This window comes from Onychostruthus taczanowskii, unplaced genomic scaffold, assembly GCF_017590055.1.
Source record: "Onychostruthus taczanowskii isolate IOZ18803 unplaced genomic scaffold, ASM1759005v1 scaffold104, whole genome shotgun sequence".
Classification (NCBI taxonomy): Eukaryota; Metazoa; Chordata; class Aves; order Passeriformes; family Passeridae; genus Onychostruthus; species Onychostruthus taczanowskii.
In genome coordinates, this window is record NW_024496968.1 from 306,468 (window position 1) to 326,030 (window position 19,563).

Genomic DNA, 19,563 nt, shown 5'->3' on the forward strand with positions numbered 1-19,563 from the left:
CAGATAAAAGTTTAAAGGCAAAACACAAGTCCCAAACTAAGTGTAGAAACAAGTAATCAAGTCAGTTGCAGGCACAGACATTTAAAAGTGGCAGCTGGATGCTTGATTGGCTTCTGTGGTAATTTCTTGCATTTAATAATGTGCTTACAGAAAAATATGCATGGGATGATGGGCATTAAAAAGCCATTAGAGTATTTTAGATAAGCCACCCTTTGTATCCGTCTCCAGAAACCAGTACTGTCGCTGGGGCTGATGTTACCTCCAGGGCTGCAGTGCTGCCATTCCTGTTAGGAGGAGTATAAGAAGACTGAAGAGCCAGGGTTTGCAGCCCTAGTTCAGTCCCCACCATGGACAAACAGACTGAAAAAGTACAGACAACTCTGAGGAGCAACAGGTCCTTGGTCGTGGGCTGCAGCGTTCCTCAGTGGGCACTGCAGGCAGCACGGCCGGCAGGGCACACCAGCACACCCAAGACAGGTCTCAGACCTCTACCACATGGAAGCTGAGGAGAAACTTGTGCCCTCCCAGCGCCTGGAAGCAGTTTTCCTGAGGAAAGCTGCAGGCAGGGGTACACGGGTTTTGTTGCAGGAGCCTCAGAGCAACGGGGCAATAAAAGCCATGGCAGGAGTCCCGGGCATCTCTGTGCAAAGTGCTGAGGCTAGCAGGTTTATTCACAGCATTTATGATCTGGGACACACCACAGGAGCCTCCGTGCAACTGTTCTGCTGGCATGTGAACCTGTGGTGACTCAGGAAAAAGGCGCTCAGGGACTGTCTTGATAAGAAACAGGAGCTGGCTATAAAAGAAACATGCAGGAAAAGCAAATCCTCGTCTCTCTGAAGGTGCAATCAACAGGCAGCACTCATCCTGCCACTTTAAAGCACCCAGGGACTTTGCTTCTCTGTGCCCCAGCTTGCACATCTGTAAAATGGGTTTCATAGCTCACCCTTTTCGTACACTGCTTTGAAATCCACCCACCTCAGAAGCTGATTTTGTCATGGCTACCCTTTGGGTCAGTGCTGGCTCACAGAGGAAAGAAGCAAAGCTGAGGCACGATCTTTTTTTCTGCAAAACACATCTTTACTTTCTTGGAGAGAAAAGAACACATCTTTCTTTGTGGAAGAATATATTGCATTAACTTGCATTTTATCTGTACAGCAGTCATACTTACCTCCACTTGTGCGCTTAATGCATGAGAGATGCTGTGGTCCTAAGAGGATGAATTACAAAAAAACATCCTTGTGCGGTTTTTTCACTGGGAGAAATTAAAACTTGAATCTAGTTTCCTTCTCTCCTATTACTGTCAACACATCTTGTCTGTCTGCTTTTCTTTTGCTTCCTACAAGTGCCTTGCAAGTCCTCCCAGAAGACATGGCATGACATTTTAGTCCATGTCTTTTTTTTTTTTTTTTTTTTTGTACATTGAGCAGAAAATGTAGGACTGTTGCACATCTGCAGATTATTTATCCATGCAGGCCTAATTGGTGCAGGGATTAGCAAAACATGTTTTGCCTGCCAATCTCTAATCAAGAAGACAGATTCACTGGCACAGTGGTGGCTTTGCTGTGCTCCAGGGAGGTGATGCTCACTCTGCTGAAAATCAGAAGCAATTTAGCCAAATTCAATTTGCAGGTACAGACCTTGCAAGGTCAAAGTGAGAAGCACAGTCTGCAAAGAAATAATATTACCTTCTAAGAGCAACAGCACATCCAAATCTGGTTTGGAGGAAAAGGCTCCAGTATGAGCACTGAGACAATGAAAAAATTCTAGCAAAAGTTAACAGTCTGGAAAGGAGAAATAACTGGCTTGTGCAAAGTATTCCCTTAGGATGTGTGTTACTCCCAGAAATTTTCTACTTTACTGCAGATTTTCCAAAGATGTAATGGCAGTTTCAATGGCTTACAAACCTTTTTGGCATAGGTTTGTTCTGCAGGGAGTATCAGGAGACCAAAACCCTGGCCTGGGACAAGACACTGTATGTACTTTTTCTCGTTCTTGTCTCTTCATAGGTGGGATTTTCTTTTTTCAGAATATGGGAAAAAGCATTCATTTCAGTGTTGGCAAAATTTTATAAATTCATTTGTATGAGGTTCAGAGAAGTGGGGTAACATCATGACTGCCTAGCAATGTTTAAAGACAAAGCAGGCAGTGGAAGGTGAATAGTGTTAAATATATAATTGTTAACTCAGTGGGGAAAAAGTGGAGCTTTACTGTCACGTTTCATTTGCAAGTTTTATTTCAATGCAACACCTGCTTTCAATATAATTAACTCTTACTTAGCATAGAATTTTGGCACTGATAACTTCTGATTTACTTCACTGGGGACGCTTGATTCCAGTGATGGAGATATTGTGCTGGAGACTTGCCTAATGGAGTAGAGCTAATTTGTCATTTGCTGGGTTAATGAAGATACACACTAAAAAGAGTGTGAAAAACAAGGCCCAGTACATGAAAGCTAAAGAAACCAACAAACAATTTAGAGTTAAGACACAAACAAAAGATTGCTGTGCCTTAGGCTTTTCTGTAGTATCTTTTACCCCAGTTCCTGTAGTACCCTAGCAGCCTTCAGGTTGTCTGAACATGGATGTGACACTTCTAGGTGGAAGCAAACTTTTCTGTATTGCTGCTGTGGCAATTAAGCCAGCACATTTCCCTTCCAGTCTCCTTCCTCTGACATTCCATTCCAGTCTTACACAGACTTTAACAAAGGCTGTTGCCTTTGTTAATGCCTTGCATTTATATTGTAAACCAATTGCTGTGATTACAATGGAGTGCCAGCTCATGATGGCAGAATTGAGGAAAATAATGCAGGAAGATCATTTATCTCAAAAATGCAGCATTACACCCTGCAATGTCACAGCTCCTTGCTGTGTGCTGCCACCTTATCTGCACACAGCTTGGAGCTTGCAGGAATTTACTCCTCACATGGAGGATTAGAGATTAGAGGGGAGATCATCTCAGCAGAGGGGCTCTGCAGGGCAGTTTCTCTGCCAAAGAGAAGCCATGCTCCACATGACCTGGGGACTCACAGGGCCAGGGCACACCTGAGCTTTGCGTCTGCCTTCCCCTGTAGCCTTTCTGACAGTTGTTCACACCCCAGGTCCCACTGTTCCATGGGTAAAGCAGGGTATTCCCAGCCAGCAAAACTCTATCATCAAGAGAGTACCAAAGCAGCTTTTGGGTTGAGGAGAAGGTGAGAGCAGCAGGTGCAGGATTTCTGGTAGTGTGACCAGGAATAGGTTTGGTCAGTCTAAGATGACAATTTCCCTTTTAACACAGTGTGGGGGTTAGCATGGGGATGTGCCTGTGTCTGTGCTGGGCCCAGAAATCAATGGATAGCAGGAACAGCTGTGTTCAAATGTTCTGTCCAAATATTTAAGCTGAAGGTTGCTTTTTCTGGAGTCATCCCTGACTGTTTTGAGCTTCCAGCACAGGTTATACCACAGTCCTGCCTTGCTTACCATAACTATTTATCTACCATTACTCACTGAAAACTCTCTTCATCAAATGCTTCCTGGTATGGCTTCACAAGCTGTGCTACAGTACCAAGGAAAAATCAGTTTTCCCAGTAAGCACTGGTAAACCTGGGGAGACAATTAATTGTGAGAGGTTTACTGTGTGGCATATAGTCATTCTGGTGCACAAAATATGCCACATTCTCCCAGATGCTCCTCATACTTCACTGAAGATGCCAAGTCCAAGGCAGCCATATAACCCATCTAACTGCAGGAGGGCCCCTGTTTGGAGCAACAGGGCTCGCTGTGGTTGTGGGTGCATGGCTGACAGCACCCTCCACAGCCCTAGGAGTCCTCAGGGAGAAGCTTCTCCACAGCTTTGTGCTGGGTAAGGAAATCTCTTCCATAAGGAGGTCTCCTTTGAAAGCTGGAGCCAGTATGGAAAGTAATTCATGCTTGGTGAAGCCAGCCAGAACAGCTAAAAGGAAGCTGTACATTATTATTGTATAGGGCAAAGAGAGACTCCTGAAGTGGGCACTGCAGCTCAGGGTCATGGTCCATGTCAGGGCAAGGCTGTCCTTTGGAGCAGCATGGCACTACACTGGATGCTTCAGGGATCCAGGCTGTGATACCATAGGGATCCAGTGGTATTTACTAAACAGGAATCAGGCCCACAAGACAGTAAAAGCACATGCTTCTGCTGTATATGAAATAGTGATAGCCAATTCTATATGTGGGGAGCAGATTTTTGGCAGGAGGAACTTTTTTCCCCCAGGATGAATCCCAACATAAATTCCATTTTTGTCCTTTCATTTGAGTACAGCCTTCCTATTCCTCTCATACTAATCTTGCTTCATGTCATTTAATTGTAACTGTGCCTGTGGTTTTTTGTTTTCAGAGCATGAGGCTGGCTGCCTATGACACTCTGGCAGTGAAACCCTACATGGTGTCTTAGGAAGCAGGTTAAAGTCTCTAATGAAGTTTGGGACTGGCTTTTTCAGTGTGTCTCTGTTTCCTTTTGCACTCCCTGTGTCCGCTGTGGCAGGTGTCTGGTACAGTCAGTGCTGTGCAGGACTGAAGGCCAGACCTGAAGTGGGTATAGTGTTTGTGGAAGGGGAGAATGGATCCTGCTGAGCACAGGCAGCATCTGTCAGGGTCATGAGCGTCCCTGAACAGCCCAGCACAGCTCCAGCAGGTGGGAAGTCAGGCTGTGGTTTGCAGTGCAGATGGGCAGCTCTTCTACTGATTCGGAGAGGCAGTTAACAGGTTTGGCAGGGAATAGGCTGCTGCCAGCAGGTAGTCTTGCAGAGGACAAGGGACACTGAGGGATACAGTGCAGAACCAGCAGCTCAAATGAAAGAGTTCATGTACAGCAGCCAAAGTACAGGGTCATCACATCCAGAGAGAGGCAAGTTCGTAGCTATGATTTCATACAAAGGACTGGCAGGCAACAAACCCAACAAATACAAAAAATGTGTCTCCTCTACCTTGCAGTCTTGTACCTGCTGTAGCAGAGGGGCTGTAGGCCGATACAGACTTGTGGATGAAGAGATCTGCTGAGGCTGAAAGAATGGATGGGGTTTTTTTAGGTATTCATCTGGTACAGCCCTGTCTTCTGGGAAAGTAGATCAAAACAATGCTTTCATCAGTATCCAAATAATGATGTTTACATGCACAGTCTCAGGAAACAAACAACTTGAAATTCATGACAGCAGTGAAAAACTATTCGTCCATCATTGTCAGCAGGAAATTTAATTCTGGTCAGGTTTTGTCAGAACACCCCAATAAAGAACTTCAGAGCCCCAGGGAGTTTGCAGGTTTGAAAGTGAGCAATGGCAGCGCAGGCCAGGGCACCGTGCTGGCTGCCCCACACACACCTCGCAGGCTGCTGGCCACAGCCCCAGCCCCTAGGATGATTCCTTCCTTCTTTGTGGTACTGAATTTCCTGGCAGCTTGCAGCTCTGCTGCCGGGCAGGCACAGGCTGCAGGCAGGTTTCCCCCCAGCCCGGCAGCCCCATGCCGGCCCTGCCAGCAGGGCCAAGCCGCACCCCGTCACCTCCTGTGTCCCATTGCTGCATTTGGGACACAGACAAACTGCTGCTGCTTCTGCTCTTTGTGCCAGTGCTGAACCTGCTCAGGCTGACCCTGCTCAGGGATTCACAGCATCCCCAGCCTGGACAGCACACATGAGCTCCTGACTCCCCACTGCTGCTCCAGCTGCTCCAGCGTGTCCCCAAGTGCTACCATGCCATGTTCGCATCTCAGGGGCAGCTGCCTGCTGCCCCCTCCTGCTCCTGCCCTGATGCTGCTGGAGATCTGAGCCAGGTCCCTCCGCTTGGGTGGAAAAACCCCAGCCTGGGCTCCTGCAAGGCTTCTTCCAAGCCCCACATAGCAGATCAGATGGGCACCAGCTTCCCATGGCTTCAGCAGGAGCAGGGAGCTAGGGGCTTTGCTGCCAACCCTGGGCCCTTAGCATCCTGGTGCCCACAGGGGTAGAGGGAGGATGATGGCTCCACACTGCTTCAAGATGCTCACTGTGAAGGGGTTGGTGGGAAGAGTGAGATTTCACCTCCTGTCATCACCTCTCCCTTTGCTCTTTCTTTGCAGCCTCCTCCCTTGTTTGCAGCCCTTGCCTGTTTGTATCCTGTGCAGGTGCTGGCTCTTGCAGCAGAAGCTGAAACTTTTTTTTCTCCTCTTTAAGGTGTGTGTCTCTCTTCCCCAAAGGAAAAGAAGAGGAGCAAAAAAAGCCATATATTTGCTGCAGACTGTGACTGGCTTATGTAATAACACTGCCTTTCTCTCCTTGTTTTAGGGAGTGCTGCCGATTTTTTGGAGACAATGGCTTGACTTTGAAGGTGTTTTTTACCAAGGCAGCACCCTTTGGTGTTCTTTGGACACTCACAAACTACCTTTACTTACATGCAATAAAGAAAATAAACACTACGGATGTCTCCGTGTTGTTCTGCTGCAACAAAGCTTTTGTGTTCTTACTTTCATGGATCGTTCTGAGGGACAGGTTCATGGGAGTGAGGGTAAGTGACTCCTTATCTCTGTCTCCCCTCTTCCCCCTCACCCTTGTGTCTTTCCTTTACCCCTTGTCTCCTGCCAGCTGAGTCAAGCAGCACCCTTGCATTCAGCTCTGTGGGCACAGAAGTCCTTGTGGAGCAGGGATGCATCCTTCCCTGCAGCCTTCCCAGGTGCCTGTGAGCTCCTGGAGCCCCTGGCTCCCCCAGCCCAATGCCTTTGTGCATATTCCTTCAGGAAAGAGGTGACTTGCTCCAGAGTGGGTCGCAAAGGATATGTGCTGTCTCCATGCTGCTGTGGATGTGTGTCAGCCCTTGCCAATGCCTTCCAAGTGACCATTCCCAGACCTGGTTGTTTCTAACTGCACGTTCATTCCCAGGTTGCCACCATTCCCACCATTCCCACCATTCCCAGGCTGCCGCCAGACCTGGTTGTTTCTAACTGCACGTTCTCGCAAGCCCTGGCTACACACACTGCACTTCTGGTCCCGTCCTCGGAATTTAACAGGGCCCTCACCTTCCTCTGTGTGTGTGACAGTAGGCTTACAGGGTGGGACAGTTCTCTTCTGCATCTTCTGTGTCAGGTAGCAGCAGCTGCAGACAGGAGAGGAGAGCTGGGCTGCCCTCACCCACTTGTGGCCTAACGAGGATCTGCCCATGTCACTGATGGAAAACTGGTGTCCACAGGGACTTGCATTTGGCCAGCGGCCTTCCCTGTAGGCTGCTCTTCTGGTGGGACCCCAAATGTTTGCTTGCACCTTTAGTTCTGCACCCCACCAAATGCCTCTACAGCAGCAGCAGCAGCAAAGCCACGTGCAGAGGGTTTATCAGGAAGCCCCTCAGCTCCCTGCTGACCCTGCTGCCATTCTAGCAGCCCTCAGCACGTCACATCCTTTGGCAGCAGAGTGGGTGGGTGCGTAACCCCCCACCCCGGGGCCAAGGGGCTCCTGCCAGGACCAGGAGCAACTGCAAGGAAAAGGCACCTGGGTCCCTGTTTCCTTGCTTCACCAATTAATTAATAATCAAGATCAACAGCAATAACTGTAATTATTCCTGTCTCCTGCCCACTACTTGAGGAGCTCCCTGCTCACCCACCTAGGCTGGTGGTGCTAAGAAGAGGTTGTTACATGGAGTAGCTGAGAGTTAACTTTTCAGGAAGTATTCCTTTCTGGCAGGAGAATTTGGCAGGAGACCTTGGCCAGCCTTTCAGTGGTGGCAGCCAAGAGGCTGCTCAGGGGATGGTTGCAAAATGTACCTGCCAAAAGCTCAGTGTGGCCAGCTGGTGTCTGCCCACCCCTCTGCCCAAGTAGCCCTAGCCTAAAAACAAATTAACTGTGAGTTTTGAGTGCAGAAGCAAGAGTATCCTGAAATGATCGTGGAGCTAGGGAAGTCTCATTGTTATCAAAACTGGATGTGCTTGCCATTTTGATAAATGAAAATAAAAAAAGGTATTTTTGTGTCTTCATCTCTCTTGTGGCGCTGTCAGCTGTAGCACTGGTGGGACACCAGGAGCGATGGTGTATGGTATCTGCACCTGCAGCTTGCTCCTCGCTCTGAATGTGCCATCTCCCACCGTGGGGTATGGCTGTGGTGTGGAGGGAAAGAAGCCAACCTGTGTGTGTAGGGATACCCACATGGGCACATACATGCTGGAGCAGAGGTGCTTCTTGGGCTTGCCTGAGTTTCTGGCCATGATGGAAAAGCCAGGATGGTCAGGGACTTTCCAGCAGCTTCTTGGGAAGGTTGTCTTGTGCCATGGCAGGTGACACGCACTGGGGGATGAATCCTGTTCTGTATGCCTCCCTTCTCAAAGGGGCAGAAGGAGTGGAAGGAGCAGAGCAGCAGACCCAGGTGCTGGTCCCAGCCATGTCCAGCTGCCTTTTGTTTCCTATCTGCACTACTTTGGGAAAGCAGCAATGAAGCAGAGAAGCAGAACGGGGGACAGAGCAGGGGTGGCTGTGTGATACTCCTGCCATGTGTTCCAGCCCCTCTCTGTGCAACCTGGCATTGGTGAGGTTGTGGCAGAGAAGCTTCCCGAGAAGGAACCCAGCAGTCTCCTGAATCCAAGAGGGAACAAGCTGTCTCCTTCCCAGGTGACAGGCCAGCAAGGAACCTGGCTGCAGGGAGAAGGGGTTTACAGACAAACTGGGCTATTTGCTCTTGAGCAGCTGTGGCATCCTGACCTGTGGCAATATGAGAGTGAGGAGGCACTTGTCCTTGGAGATTGCAAGGGCACATGGCAGCACAGCAGTTCTACAACCCAGCTTTGCATGGCATAGTGGGAGTGCCAGGGCACTCCTGTCTGCAGAGGGACATAGCATGATGTCTTTGGAGACAATAATTTTCTTCCCTCTTTCCTCTCTTTTTCTGTACAGCCCATGTGAAAAGCAACAGGCAGAAAGAGTGTCACTGCTGGGGAATAGCATCAGGATGACCCCAATACACTGCCTTCCTCCTGGGACTGGCAACCAGGAGCAAAGACAGCTGCTAGGGCTTCCCTGGGAGTGACCTAGGGGCTGCAGCGACCACACAGCCCAGCCCCAAAGCACATGGTCCCTCGGGGTCACACGGTGTCCCCGAGCTGCTGACCCTCTTAGAAGCACCCTTTGAGAGGGTATTTGGCAGACAAGGCTGCAAGGGGGAGAGTGCCTTCCCACACTCCTGCTCCATCCCCACACCACAGCAAAGCTCTGACCGCACATTTGGGTGTCCCTGTTCATGCCCACTGACAAAGGCAAGGTGAGAAAGGCAGCTGCTCAGTGGGGTTAAAGCAAGTACAATTATCCTACTTGGCCTTCAGAAGTGCAACTACTAGCTCTCTAAGCACATAAATCACAATTTAGCTGGGATATAAGTGTAAGAGCAATTGCAAGTTCCCATCCTTGCCATTCAGGTACTTTTAAGTGCCTTCGTCTCCCCTAATGAAGTTGAGCTTTTCCCCCTTGCCCTTCACCGTGCCCAGAGAACAACTGGCTGGGCTGGAAGCTGTCAAAGCCACACAGATAATGAAGCTGTGAATGCCTGAAGCAGTGCCTCTGCAAACCCTGCAGTGCTGTGACACCTGTGACACTGTGGTGTGTGAGCAGCCTGTCACTGCCTCTAACAATGCGCTGGATAGAAAGGCTGACAGGCTTTCAGAGAAGGGGTCTGTGGCACCCCTGGCAGCTCGACAGGACACTGCAAAGTGAGGCCAAGACTCATCTGACACCTGTGACATGCCTGATGGAAGAGGCAAGGACCACTGCCCCAGCACAACTGTTTGCAGACTGCATTTATTTGCTTTGATCTTTGACTTTGGTGTTTCCCTCCATGCTACAGTGAATAAAACAGCTGAGGATCCAAGAGAGCCATCACCTGCAAGTGCCTCCTGTGTACATAACATATAGACACGCACGTCTGCCTGTGGGACTTGGAAATACATATCCTAGCAAATCTCAAACTCTAGAGACACGCTCTCTTGGAAGGTGCTCTGAAGCTGATCGGCTCCTGGTGTTAAAAGCAATGCTGGAGACTTTTCATTCTGCAGTTCATGCATGCACCTCCCAAGTTTCCAGTGCAGAGGCATTACAGCTGCCTTAAGGGGTTGAGGCAGGCTTCCTCCACCCAGCTGGGTGCCACAGCCTGGAATGTGGTTGTGGTTCTCCTCAGCCCTCCAGTGAAGGCTGGACAAACCCCATAGAGCTCAGAGGAGGACAGCCACACTGTAAGCAGATGCTACAGGAAATGCTGCATCTTCCACTCTTTGTCAACTCATCTGTAGCACAGGTGATGTTGAAGGAAGGTACAGGGTTGCCATCTTTTAGCTGAGCCTGAGCCATGTTCCTTGCAGCTCTCCCAAGAGCCACAGTGAGTCAGAGCAAAGGTGCCTCTGCACCAGAAGCTTGCCTCCAGCAGCTGCCTGTAGACACCTAGAAAAATCTGTCTAAATAGGAAAGGCCTGTAATGATATTTCCTCCTGAGACTTTCCAGCCTCCAACAATTTGAGGCTCAAGGACTTCCTGAGATCGAACCAGTGTTTCTATAGCTAATAGTCATTGATGGAATTTTTTTCTTCTGTGAGTTTATCCTTCTAAATTTTTCACATTTACAGGGTGCAACAGCAAAGCTTTCCTTCACTTAATTATGTATTGGGTGAAGGCAAATCTCTTTTTCCTTGTTCTGCACCTGCCTCATGCTAGTCTTATGCATTGACCTTTTTTCTTGTGCTTCTGAAGCCACACAGAGTGTCTGAATTTTTATTTGACAAGCACCAGCACACTGGTGAGAGAACTGCCCCACGCTGCTATAGAGCTATGCAGGGGAGGTTCTCTCCTTGCCTTAAAAAGAAGCCTGTCCTGGACCATAGGGCCTAGTTACACCACCACAAAACTTCACTTCAGAAATTATGTCCCACACCTGTGCATGGAGAGACCAGATGCCAACAAGGCTGCAAGCCAAGATGCTGTATCTGAACCTCTCCAAATCTTCAGTGTGTATACCCAGCCTTTGCAGTTGGTACTGGGGCTCCACCCTGATCAAGTCATAAATCAGTATTCTGCCTTATGCCACCCTGCCATTATACAGCAACCCCTGTGGAGAAATTGAGTTTTGTTTGCAAAAATGGGCCATTTTTTTTTTTAGGGGAAATTGAAGTCAGTGTGCAGGAAGGATCTGCTGGATGATTGTCTGGTGTATGGGTGTCCCCTGGCACCAGCCCCAGCTTAGCCCAGGGAAGAGAGCTGGTGCTGCTGGGGTTGGGACCTGCAGCTGGTAAAGAGGCTACCTCACCACATCTTGCTGATGAGGCAGCAGCAGAGCCTGGCACACAGACTTTTCCTCTACGTCTTCACCACAGCCCCAGTATCTCTAGTGGGAAGCAGGAAAGATGAGAGGAAGTTCATGGATGTGTAGGCAGCTGCAGCCTGTGGATGGGGCTTAAAACCCTAGTCTGGTCCTGCAAGAGGGGACAGCTGGCTGGCACTTACCCATCTGTGGATCAAAATAAATTAACACCTCAGTCATCTTGGAGGTATCACCTTGAGTGTGCAGCCAAAAGGTATGTGTTGCAAGCAGGGCATCTCTCACAGCCCTGCAGAGCCAGGAGGCATGAGCATAGAGAAAGCCCTACTCACCCCAGAATTAACACCCTGAGAGGCTGAAGGCATCTGGCAGGACAATCCCAGAGAAGGCAGCGATTTCTTGCACAGCCTGGTAAATCGGGGCAGCGTGTCCCCAGCCTTTGTGAATGTTTCTTCTGTTTGGGAGGCACCCCTCAGGCATTGCAGTGTGCATAGCTGGCTGTAAAAAACCTCCTCCTACTCTCTGAAATGACTCGTCTAGACTGGGAAGTAGTTGTGTGAATTTTATTCCCCTGTTTATTTCTATAACCTTTTTCCTCCAAAACTTCAACAGGACTCGAAGCCTTTTCTGCAAGCTGCAGGGAATTATTACTTGCGTATTTTTGTCATGCACACGCTGCAGGGACCCACTGATGGGGAAGCTCAGTGACAGAGATTAAATCCCCACTTCAGCTCAGTTGGAGGCACTGAGCCCTGCAGTCTGGCCTGTCGCACAAGCCCGGAGCAGCCACTCCTTTGCAGCTCTGCCTGCAGCTTCCCTGCAGCCAGGGAATCCACGAGGGCAGGCAGCATCTGCTCCCTGGGTATTGGCCCAGGCTTCCTACTATTTTCTACATAGGCAGATGATGCAGAAGTACTGCACTCGAATGTAAATCTGCATTGCCTGTTTCTCCATCGTGAGAGTTGTCTAGTAACACTTTCTTGCTTTCTTTGTCTCCAACCAGATTGTGGCTGCTATATTTGCTATTGCAGGGATAGTTATGATGACGTACGCCGATGGGTTTCACAGCCACTCCGTTATTGGGATAGCCCTGGTGGTGGGCTCTGCCTCAATGTCTGCTCTCTACAAGGTAAGCACACCTGGCTCTTTTCCCCCACAGAGATGCCTGTCACCCTCATCACTCACTTTGGCTGTTCCTGTCTTACTTGCAAACCTCTGTGGAGTTCAGGAAGCACCCTGCAGAGATTTAGCTTAAGTCACTTGGTTAGCTCCACTTGCCAGTCCTCCTTCAGTAACACATGTAGCCTGTGTGGGGCTTAAAGCATTGCTTATCATGGAAGCAATCATATCCTTAAAATGCAGAGCACGTGCCTATGAATCAAGACCTCATCCTGAGCAGCTGGATAAGCTGCACTACGTGTAAGATGCAGCCTTCTCTGCTGAGCAGAGCCATTTCACTCAGCCTGGGACATTTCTGGGCACTTGCCTCTGTGCTGATCATAGTGCTCAGTCACAGTCCACAGTGAGGAATAAGCATTTGTAGAGTGTGGTTGGCCCGCCCTAGCTCAGGTGTGTAGATCAGGAGGTGTAGACAACTTCATCTGGTCCGATGAATTGCACTGTACCAGTCATCCAACAGGAACTGGCCAGGAGAGCCCTGCAGTCCAGGGAGACTTGCCAAACTGAGAAGCATCTGCCTGTGCCCCTCGGCACAGTGCAGCGATGCTTTTTGCTCACTTGTTCAGACCAGACGATCTCTTACATTAGGAAGATCAGGAAGTTTCATACAGCTCCTTCCTCGAATAGAGCATTTCCTTGCAGGACCAGAGACATGGTCCACCAAACCAGAGAAAATTAAAGGCTAGAGCCTAGCTATGTTCCCTTTCCCATGACACTGCCACTCTTTCTGGGAATGGGAGTCTCAGAGCTCGTGCACAGGAGGGTGGTGGCAGCAGTGCCAGCAGGGTGTTACTCTGCAGTGTGCTCTGCATGCCAGGACAGATGAAGCTCTGCAGCTTGTTGTGCAACACATGCCGCTGCCACTGCTGCTGCCACCCTGCTCTGGCTCTCTCTGGCTCAGTTCCCATGAGCTGTGTGTGCCAAAGGGGCAGGCAGATCTACAGGCAGACAGATGTCACCATGTGCAGCAGAGCCACTCCCTGTCTGGGGTAGGAGGATAGGTCAAGGTGGCCCTGCGGGGGGCAACACAACATGCTGTCCTCAGGAGGCAAATGAGGAGTAAGTGGCTTTTGGGACATTTTGCTCCATATTGCAGAGCAGCAACACAGCTGCACTGGCCAGTGATGGGATGGTGGGAGTGGGCAGAGCCCTGCTAGCACGGCAGCCCTGCAGACTTGCCTGCTCTGTGTAGGCAAAGGAGAGAAGTGACACTGGTGAGGGGGACTGCCAGTGCAGCACAAACCACAAAGCCACAGTCCACTGGCTGGCCTGGTCTGCAGCCAGTAGCAGAGGAAAAGTGTTCCCAGACCATGATATCCAACAGAATCTCTGCAGCACTGTGGTGAAAACCCATGCAGACTTCAGACAAGACCTGTCCACAGGCAGTCCCCAGCCACAGATGGGCTGCTCACAGCCTTTATTTCTACTTTTTTTTTTTTCTTCTTTTCCCACTAACAAACCAAAGCTTTTAAATCCCTCCCTGCAGTCTCATTGCCCAGGCTGCATCTGCTGCTCTGCTATCTGCCTCCTGGAGATGAGTTCCAGGGATAAGGTGGAAGGACAGCCAGTCAGCATGGACTGTGCTTGCCCACCACCACAGCACTGCTCAGGTGGCAGCTAAAGGCCTGGACCAGTGATGTCTCATGGGGATTCTTCATCTAGATTGCTTTGTCTCCTCCCCCTGCCATGCTCCACAATCTTCTTAATGTCAAATTATCTGGAGGTGCAGAAAAAAGACTGAAGGGTCTAAGCAAGAGTTGAAGGGTCTAAGTTAGGGTTAGTGACCTTTCCTTTCAGGACAGGTACAGACAAAGGTGCTGAATGCCCTTTCTGCCTGGACTCAGTTGGCAGCTGCCCCTGCCTCTGTTCCAGGGGCTGCCAGGAGGGTGACGGCTGGGCCACACAAGCTGCTCACCACTGTTCCATGAGCAGCCATCCCAAGTGTCCAGCAAGCATCACTGCATCGGTGCCAGAACAGAATGCCAGCTTTCCAGGGATGGTGGTGCAAGAGAGTTAAACCCATGTATTTTCCTCTTTTAGGTTTTATTCAAACTTCTTTTGGGCAGTGCTAAATTTGGAGAAGCTGCCTTATTCCTGTCTGTGTTAGCTGTCTTCAACGTCCTCTTCGTTACCTGTATTCCTGTCATCCTTTATTTTACCAAAGTGGAGTACTGGAGCTCTTTTGACATCATTCCTTGGGGGAACCTCTGCGGATTTTCAATTCTCTTATTGAGTGAGTAGATGGGGGAGCTCTTACACTGCTCGGGTTGGAGGAGGGTGCCAGAAACTGGCCACTGGTGAAAACTGAAGGCCTCTCCCATACTGGAGCTGTTTTCCCTTCTCAACTTAATTATTAACTTCAGATATTATGAGAGGGCCCATTCCTAGGGCCAATGTGGACCTCACTTCTGCTATTATTACCACACCAAAACACAGTGGCTCTCTTTAGAAGGGACTGTGGAACTAAGTGTAAAGCTTGTTCTAACTCCTACTCATGAACTCTGTGTGACAGAGACAGGTAACACTTGCCCAGGCTGTGATGGAAGCAGCCCTGCTGGGAGGGCATTGTCTGGGGTTCATCAGCATCCCCACAGCAAGGTTAGGCCAGGCCTGTCAAGGCCAGACTCCAATCCTCTGCTGCCTGAAGTAGTAGCTAATTGCTACTCCTAAAGAGAAGTAACTGCTACTCCTAAAGAGGAGTAAACTTTTGAAAATGTAGTGTTGCACAGTCGGATGGAAATTTTGATAGGTGGCAATCCTCTCTTCTGCTGCCACTGCTGTGTCACCAAAGGAGCCCAGAGGGGAGGGATGCCAGTCTAAGTTTTAAAGGTTACCAGAAACATGATGCTGTCCATTGTTAAATTACATGTGTTGACTTGCTACCACAGTTGGTAACTACACTGGATGATGGAATCCCCTCTCCTAAAACATTAATTTCCACTGGAAATAGCTCTTCTCTACCCCTGTCTGGAGTCCCAGCTGCTTTTACCCTGAACAATCACAATTCCAGAAGTACCTCCAGGTTACTTATCAGTGGACTCAGAGGAAGTTGTCTGTAAGACAGTGGTGCAGAACGTGGCAAGCAACCCCTGGCATGTGCAATACATGGGTACTACTGGAAGACAGTCAAAGCTCCAGCTCCCAGCAAGCTCAGTATTGGCAAGGCTCTCCTGACTCTGCTAAAGCTGATCACCTTAAAACAAGGGTGAATTTGATCCAAAGCAATTACTAATTTGTCATGAAACACCCCACAAACTGTGCATGGTATTACAATGAAGTGATATTATAATCATTCCGTAGTAATGATAGTATAATTTCATTGTATGACATTATATTTAGCAAGTTCCTGCCTGGAAGAGGGTTACATTTACAGCATCTTCCACCTGCAACTGCAGGCAGCTTTTCTACAAAAAAGCACCCAGACAGAAGCTCCTGTTCAGCTGAAATCTCCCAGATGAAGAGTGTTGTCTTTCAGCAGGGCCAAGGGGATCACTGGATCAGTATAAAGAGTGGGAATTACTGCACATGATGCTGAGAGACAGGCTGTACCCAAAACCCACCCTGTACCCAAAACCCACTCCAGAGGGACACAGAGCTCCCCAGAAACAGCAATGTCTCAGGCAGGTGGCCATGCAGCAGACAGAGCTTTGTCCTCTGGTATGTTCAGGAAAAACAACAGAAGCTGATGTACCCTTTATTTGAACAACAAATAGAGTAATAAAGCATAAGCATTTCAAGTGACATTCCTTCTGCCTAATTTCACTGTACTAAAAGACATTTTTCTTTCCTTCATCAGCATTCAATATTCTACTAAATTTTGGGATTGCTATTACCTACCCCACCTTGATTTCTCTTGGAATTGTACTGAGTGTCCCAGTGAATGCAGGTAAGATTTTCTGTCTTTTGCATCTTAATTAATACATTAAATCTGTGGCCTTTCAAATACACAGCAGGGATGAAAGAAAATAGATTTATTAAACATGTTTTGCACCTTCTCTCAAAGACTTACAGAGATGACACTGATTAAAAATTTATTCTTTATGCGTTAAATATGTGTTGTGTAATATTACATGAATATTCACAATCCCTGAAATTGGTTTTTAAATTACTGTCCGAAGAAGCCTGCATACTGAAAAACAAAGTAGATTTGAAGACATTCATCTCTGGGCTGGAATAAAAACCCATGGATAAAGCAGAAATCAGTTCTTAATGATGTCTTCAAGGCAGGCTTAACACTAAATTCAAACAAATATAATTGCTTACATTTTAGAGCAGATATGTAAATAGTAACTCTGCTTGCCTTGGTAAACAGCACTGTGGGTGTTTATCAAGAACACAGGCCAGTTCAATTTTGGACATGGCCTGGTACATTTCTCTGACAGTTTTTCTGAAATTTCGTGAAAGCCAAGAGACTGCAGAGTCTGAGAGGTCTGGGCAGGGGAGTGCAGACACAATCCCATCCTAAAGCAGCTCCTAAAACCCAGCATGCTCAGCTGGTGCCACGGTGCAGATGGCAGCTCCCAGCTACATGCTGACTAAGTGCACACAGAGCTGGGCACTGCTCTGGCAGATCTGGCTACCAAAAGGTGTGATCCCTCCAGAGTGCGTGGATGGCTCAGCTTGGGCAGGGTTTCTTACTTCACAGGGCACACAGGGTGACAAAAAAAATTTGCAATCAGGAGCTGCTGTGCAGGGAAGGGAAATGCCCCTTTCTCTGTGTCCCTGCACTCCTCAGCAGGAGCTCCTGCACTGTTGGTGGACATACCCTGCTGTGTGCTCAACCTGCAAGAAATAGTTCCCTTGCCATCGCTGCCTCCATGGCCATGTTCTCCTGCCACAGCCAGCCCTCAGAGCTGGGGAGGTGAGGGAGAGGGAAGGGGATACTGTCCTAATGCCTTTTCCCATGTAATAACACCGTTCCATGTCCCACACAGTTGTTGATCACTACACGAGTGAAATTGTCTTCAATAGTGTTCGAGTAATCGCCATCATCATTATTGGTCTGGGCTTCCTCCTGTTGCTCTTGCCAGAGGAATGGGATGTCTGGGTAATAAAGCTCCTCACACGTCTCAAAGTCCGGAAGAAGGAAGAAATTCCCGAAGGGAATGGAGACATTGCTTCAGGACTGCCTAATAAAAGCCGGAGAACTCGCCCTTCCATGTCATCCTTTGCTCATTAAATGCTCTTTTTACCAAAACTTTGTGATTAACGTTATATATGATGATGCAAAGGTCTTTTCTTGGGAAGAAGCACACCTGTCCAACACGGTATACATACCTGTACAGTTTTGATATGATCACCATCTAAAGCATCAAGTCTTGGCATGTCCAGTTTGCTTGTACTTTTTTCACATCTGACCTTTCACTTAAGTAGTACACTGAAAAAAAACTGCAAACCAAGAACCTCTCTTCTCTTTTTAAATGAATGTAATATATAGTCAAAATATATTTGCATAGGTTATTTTAAAGAATGACTTTCATGAAAAGCAGGGCAGACATTTTGAACATTAGGTACTGAATGATGCATTGCACACTGTGATTTAAAAGAAACAAATGCTATGCTACATCACATGTTTATTTTTGACCAGAGCTGTACTTTGAAAGTTTTCAAGGAGCAAAAAAAAAAAAAAGGGAATCTTTTTGGAGGCGGGAAGATGGGGAGGAATAGTGGAAGGAAGATTTAGAAATCACTCTATGTAGATGAGCGCGTGTTGCGCTGCAAACAGGGAGAATTCAAGCGTAAAAAATGCTTGCACTAAAGCATAGAGAGAAAGCAGTCTAGAGCCCAAATCTCCTTATTCTGCAAATGACTGTAGTCCACGTTTAAAATCATGCAAGAGAAATCCAGTGCCTTCTACAGAACTCTTGTCTTTGTCCACGCAGAACCAGGTCCTGCTGCGAGGCACTTGCAAAGGCAGGGCTCAGGTTTGTGGCCCCAAAGGACCCCAAACTCCCACCGACATCAGGACGTGCCTCCCACACACGCCATGGTTCTGTGGGAGCGTGGGGTCTGGGGGACCACAAGGTCGAGCGCAGGAGACCTGGTTCTCTTCTCACTTCACAGGTTTTACCCCTGTGTGGAGCTGCGCTTGATTAATGCCAATGTGAGGAAGGGGAAATCTTGGCCGCGTGTGGGACAATCCGACGGAAATGATCAAAGGGGCTGGCAAGAGCGTGGTTGCTGATGTACAGTCTGAGAGCATGGACTAAGGGGGTGAATCGCCAGTTGCTTTTACTCCATAATTGTGAGTGTTAAGAGTTAAAAATGTAAGATATTTACATCAAATGTAACACTTTTTATGAAACTTGTAAGCACCAGGATGTTTACTTACGCGATTTTGGTTCGCCATTAAATTTCTATCTGTGATAGATCACATGCTATGTAAAAAAGGAGGGGGAAAGGTTATAGTTTACTATTTTTGAAGTTTACATTGTTGCATACAAAATTAAAAGTGTTCTTTTGAACTGCTGCCATAGTAAGGTCCCTGCTGCCACTGAGGTCCTCTTTGTCTCAGGCAGGGGTGGCTTCCACTTCAAAACATTTTAGCAAATCAACTTCAGATTCCATTATCTGTTTGGCAAAGCTAAATAATAAAAGATTTTAAACTCAGCCTCAGTCAATGCCATCCTTTTCCTTCTCTTGATTGAACCTTTGTTGCAGTTCTCCTGTGGGTAGTATTTGGCCAAAGGGACCAAAAGGGAGAGACACGATTATCAAAGCAACCAAGGCTGCATCTCACAGCACTGCCAGCCCGTCTGTCCAAGACAGCAGAAGCTGCTCTACACTACCTGGACAAAGCCATCCAGAGGGATGCTGTAGGCACCAGTCAGGAAACAGACATCCAGCAGAATTACACCAAAGGAAAAATTGGTTTTTGAATGCATCAGTGAGCAGCCATACGTGCATATGCTAACAGGTGCTTAGGGCAGTGTGTGGGACATGAATTTGTATATTAATAACCAGGCCCTAGTCCAGGCTGTATGCTTGTCCCCACCATTTTGTTTGATGACCAGACATTAAAGACTTGCTAGCAGAGATTACACCCCTGAATTTTTATGTCTATTTATTTGGGAAGAGGAGGGTAAAGGCACAAGACTGGAGCACAGGTGCAACTCCAATAACTGTAC

At 48.2% G+C, this 19,563-nt stretch overlaps 1 protein-coding gene across 2 annotated transcripts in view; it reads left to right on the forward strand.

The window, feature by feature from the left end:
* SLC35F3 (solute carrier family 35 member F3) overlaps positions 1 to 17,625 on the forward strand; it is a 169,660-nt gene extending 152,035 nt beyond the window's left edge. For both annotated transcript variants that reach the window (XM_041414179.1, XM_041414187.1), the window contains 5 exons: positions 6,268 to 6,487; positions 12,261 to 12,386; positions 14,477 to 14,669; positions 16,233 to 16,322; positions 17,371 to 17,625. In XM_041414179.1, coding sequence (XP_041270113.1) covers positions 6,268 to 6,487; positions 12,261 to 12,386; positions 14,477 to 14,669; positions 16,233 to 16,322; positions 17,371 to 17,615 — 874 coding nt within the window. In that variant the 3' untranslated portion in view covers positions 17,616 to 17,625. The remainder of the gene's footprint in view (positions 1 to 6,267; positions 6,488 to 12,260; positions 12,387 to 14,476; positions 14,670 to 16,232; positions 16,323 to 17,370) is intronic.
* The last annotated feature ends 1,938 nt before the right edge of the window (positions 17,626 to 19,563 follow it).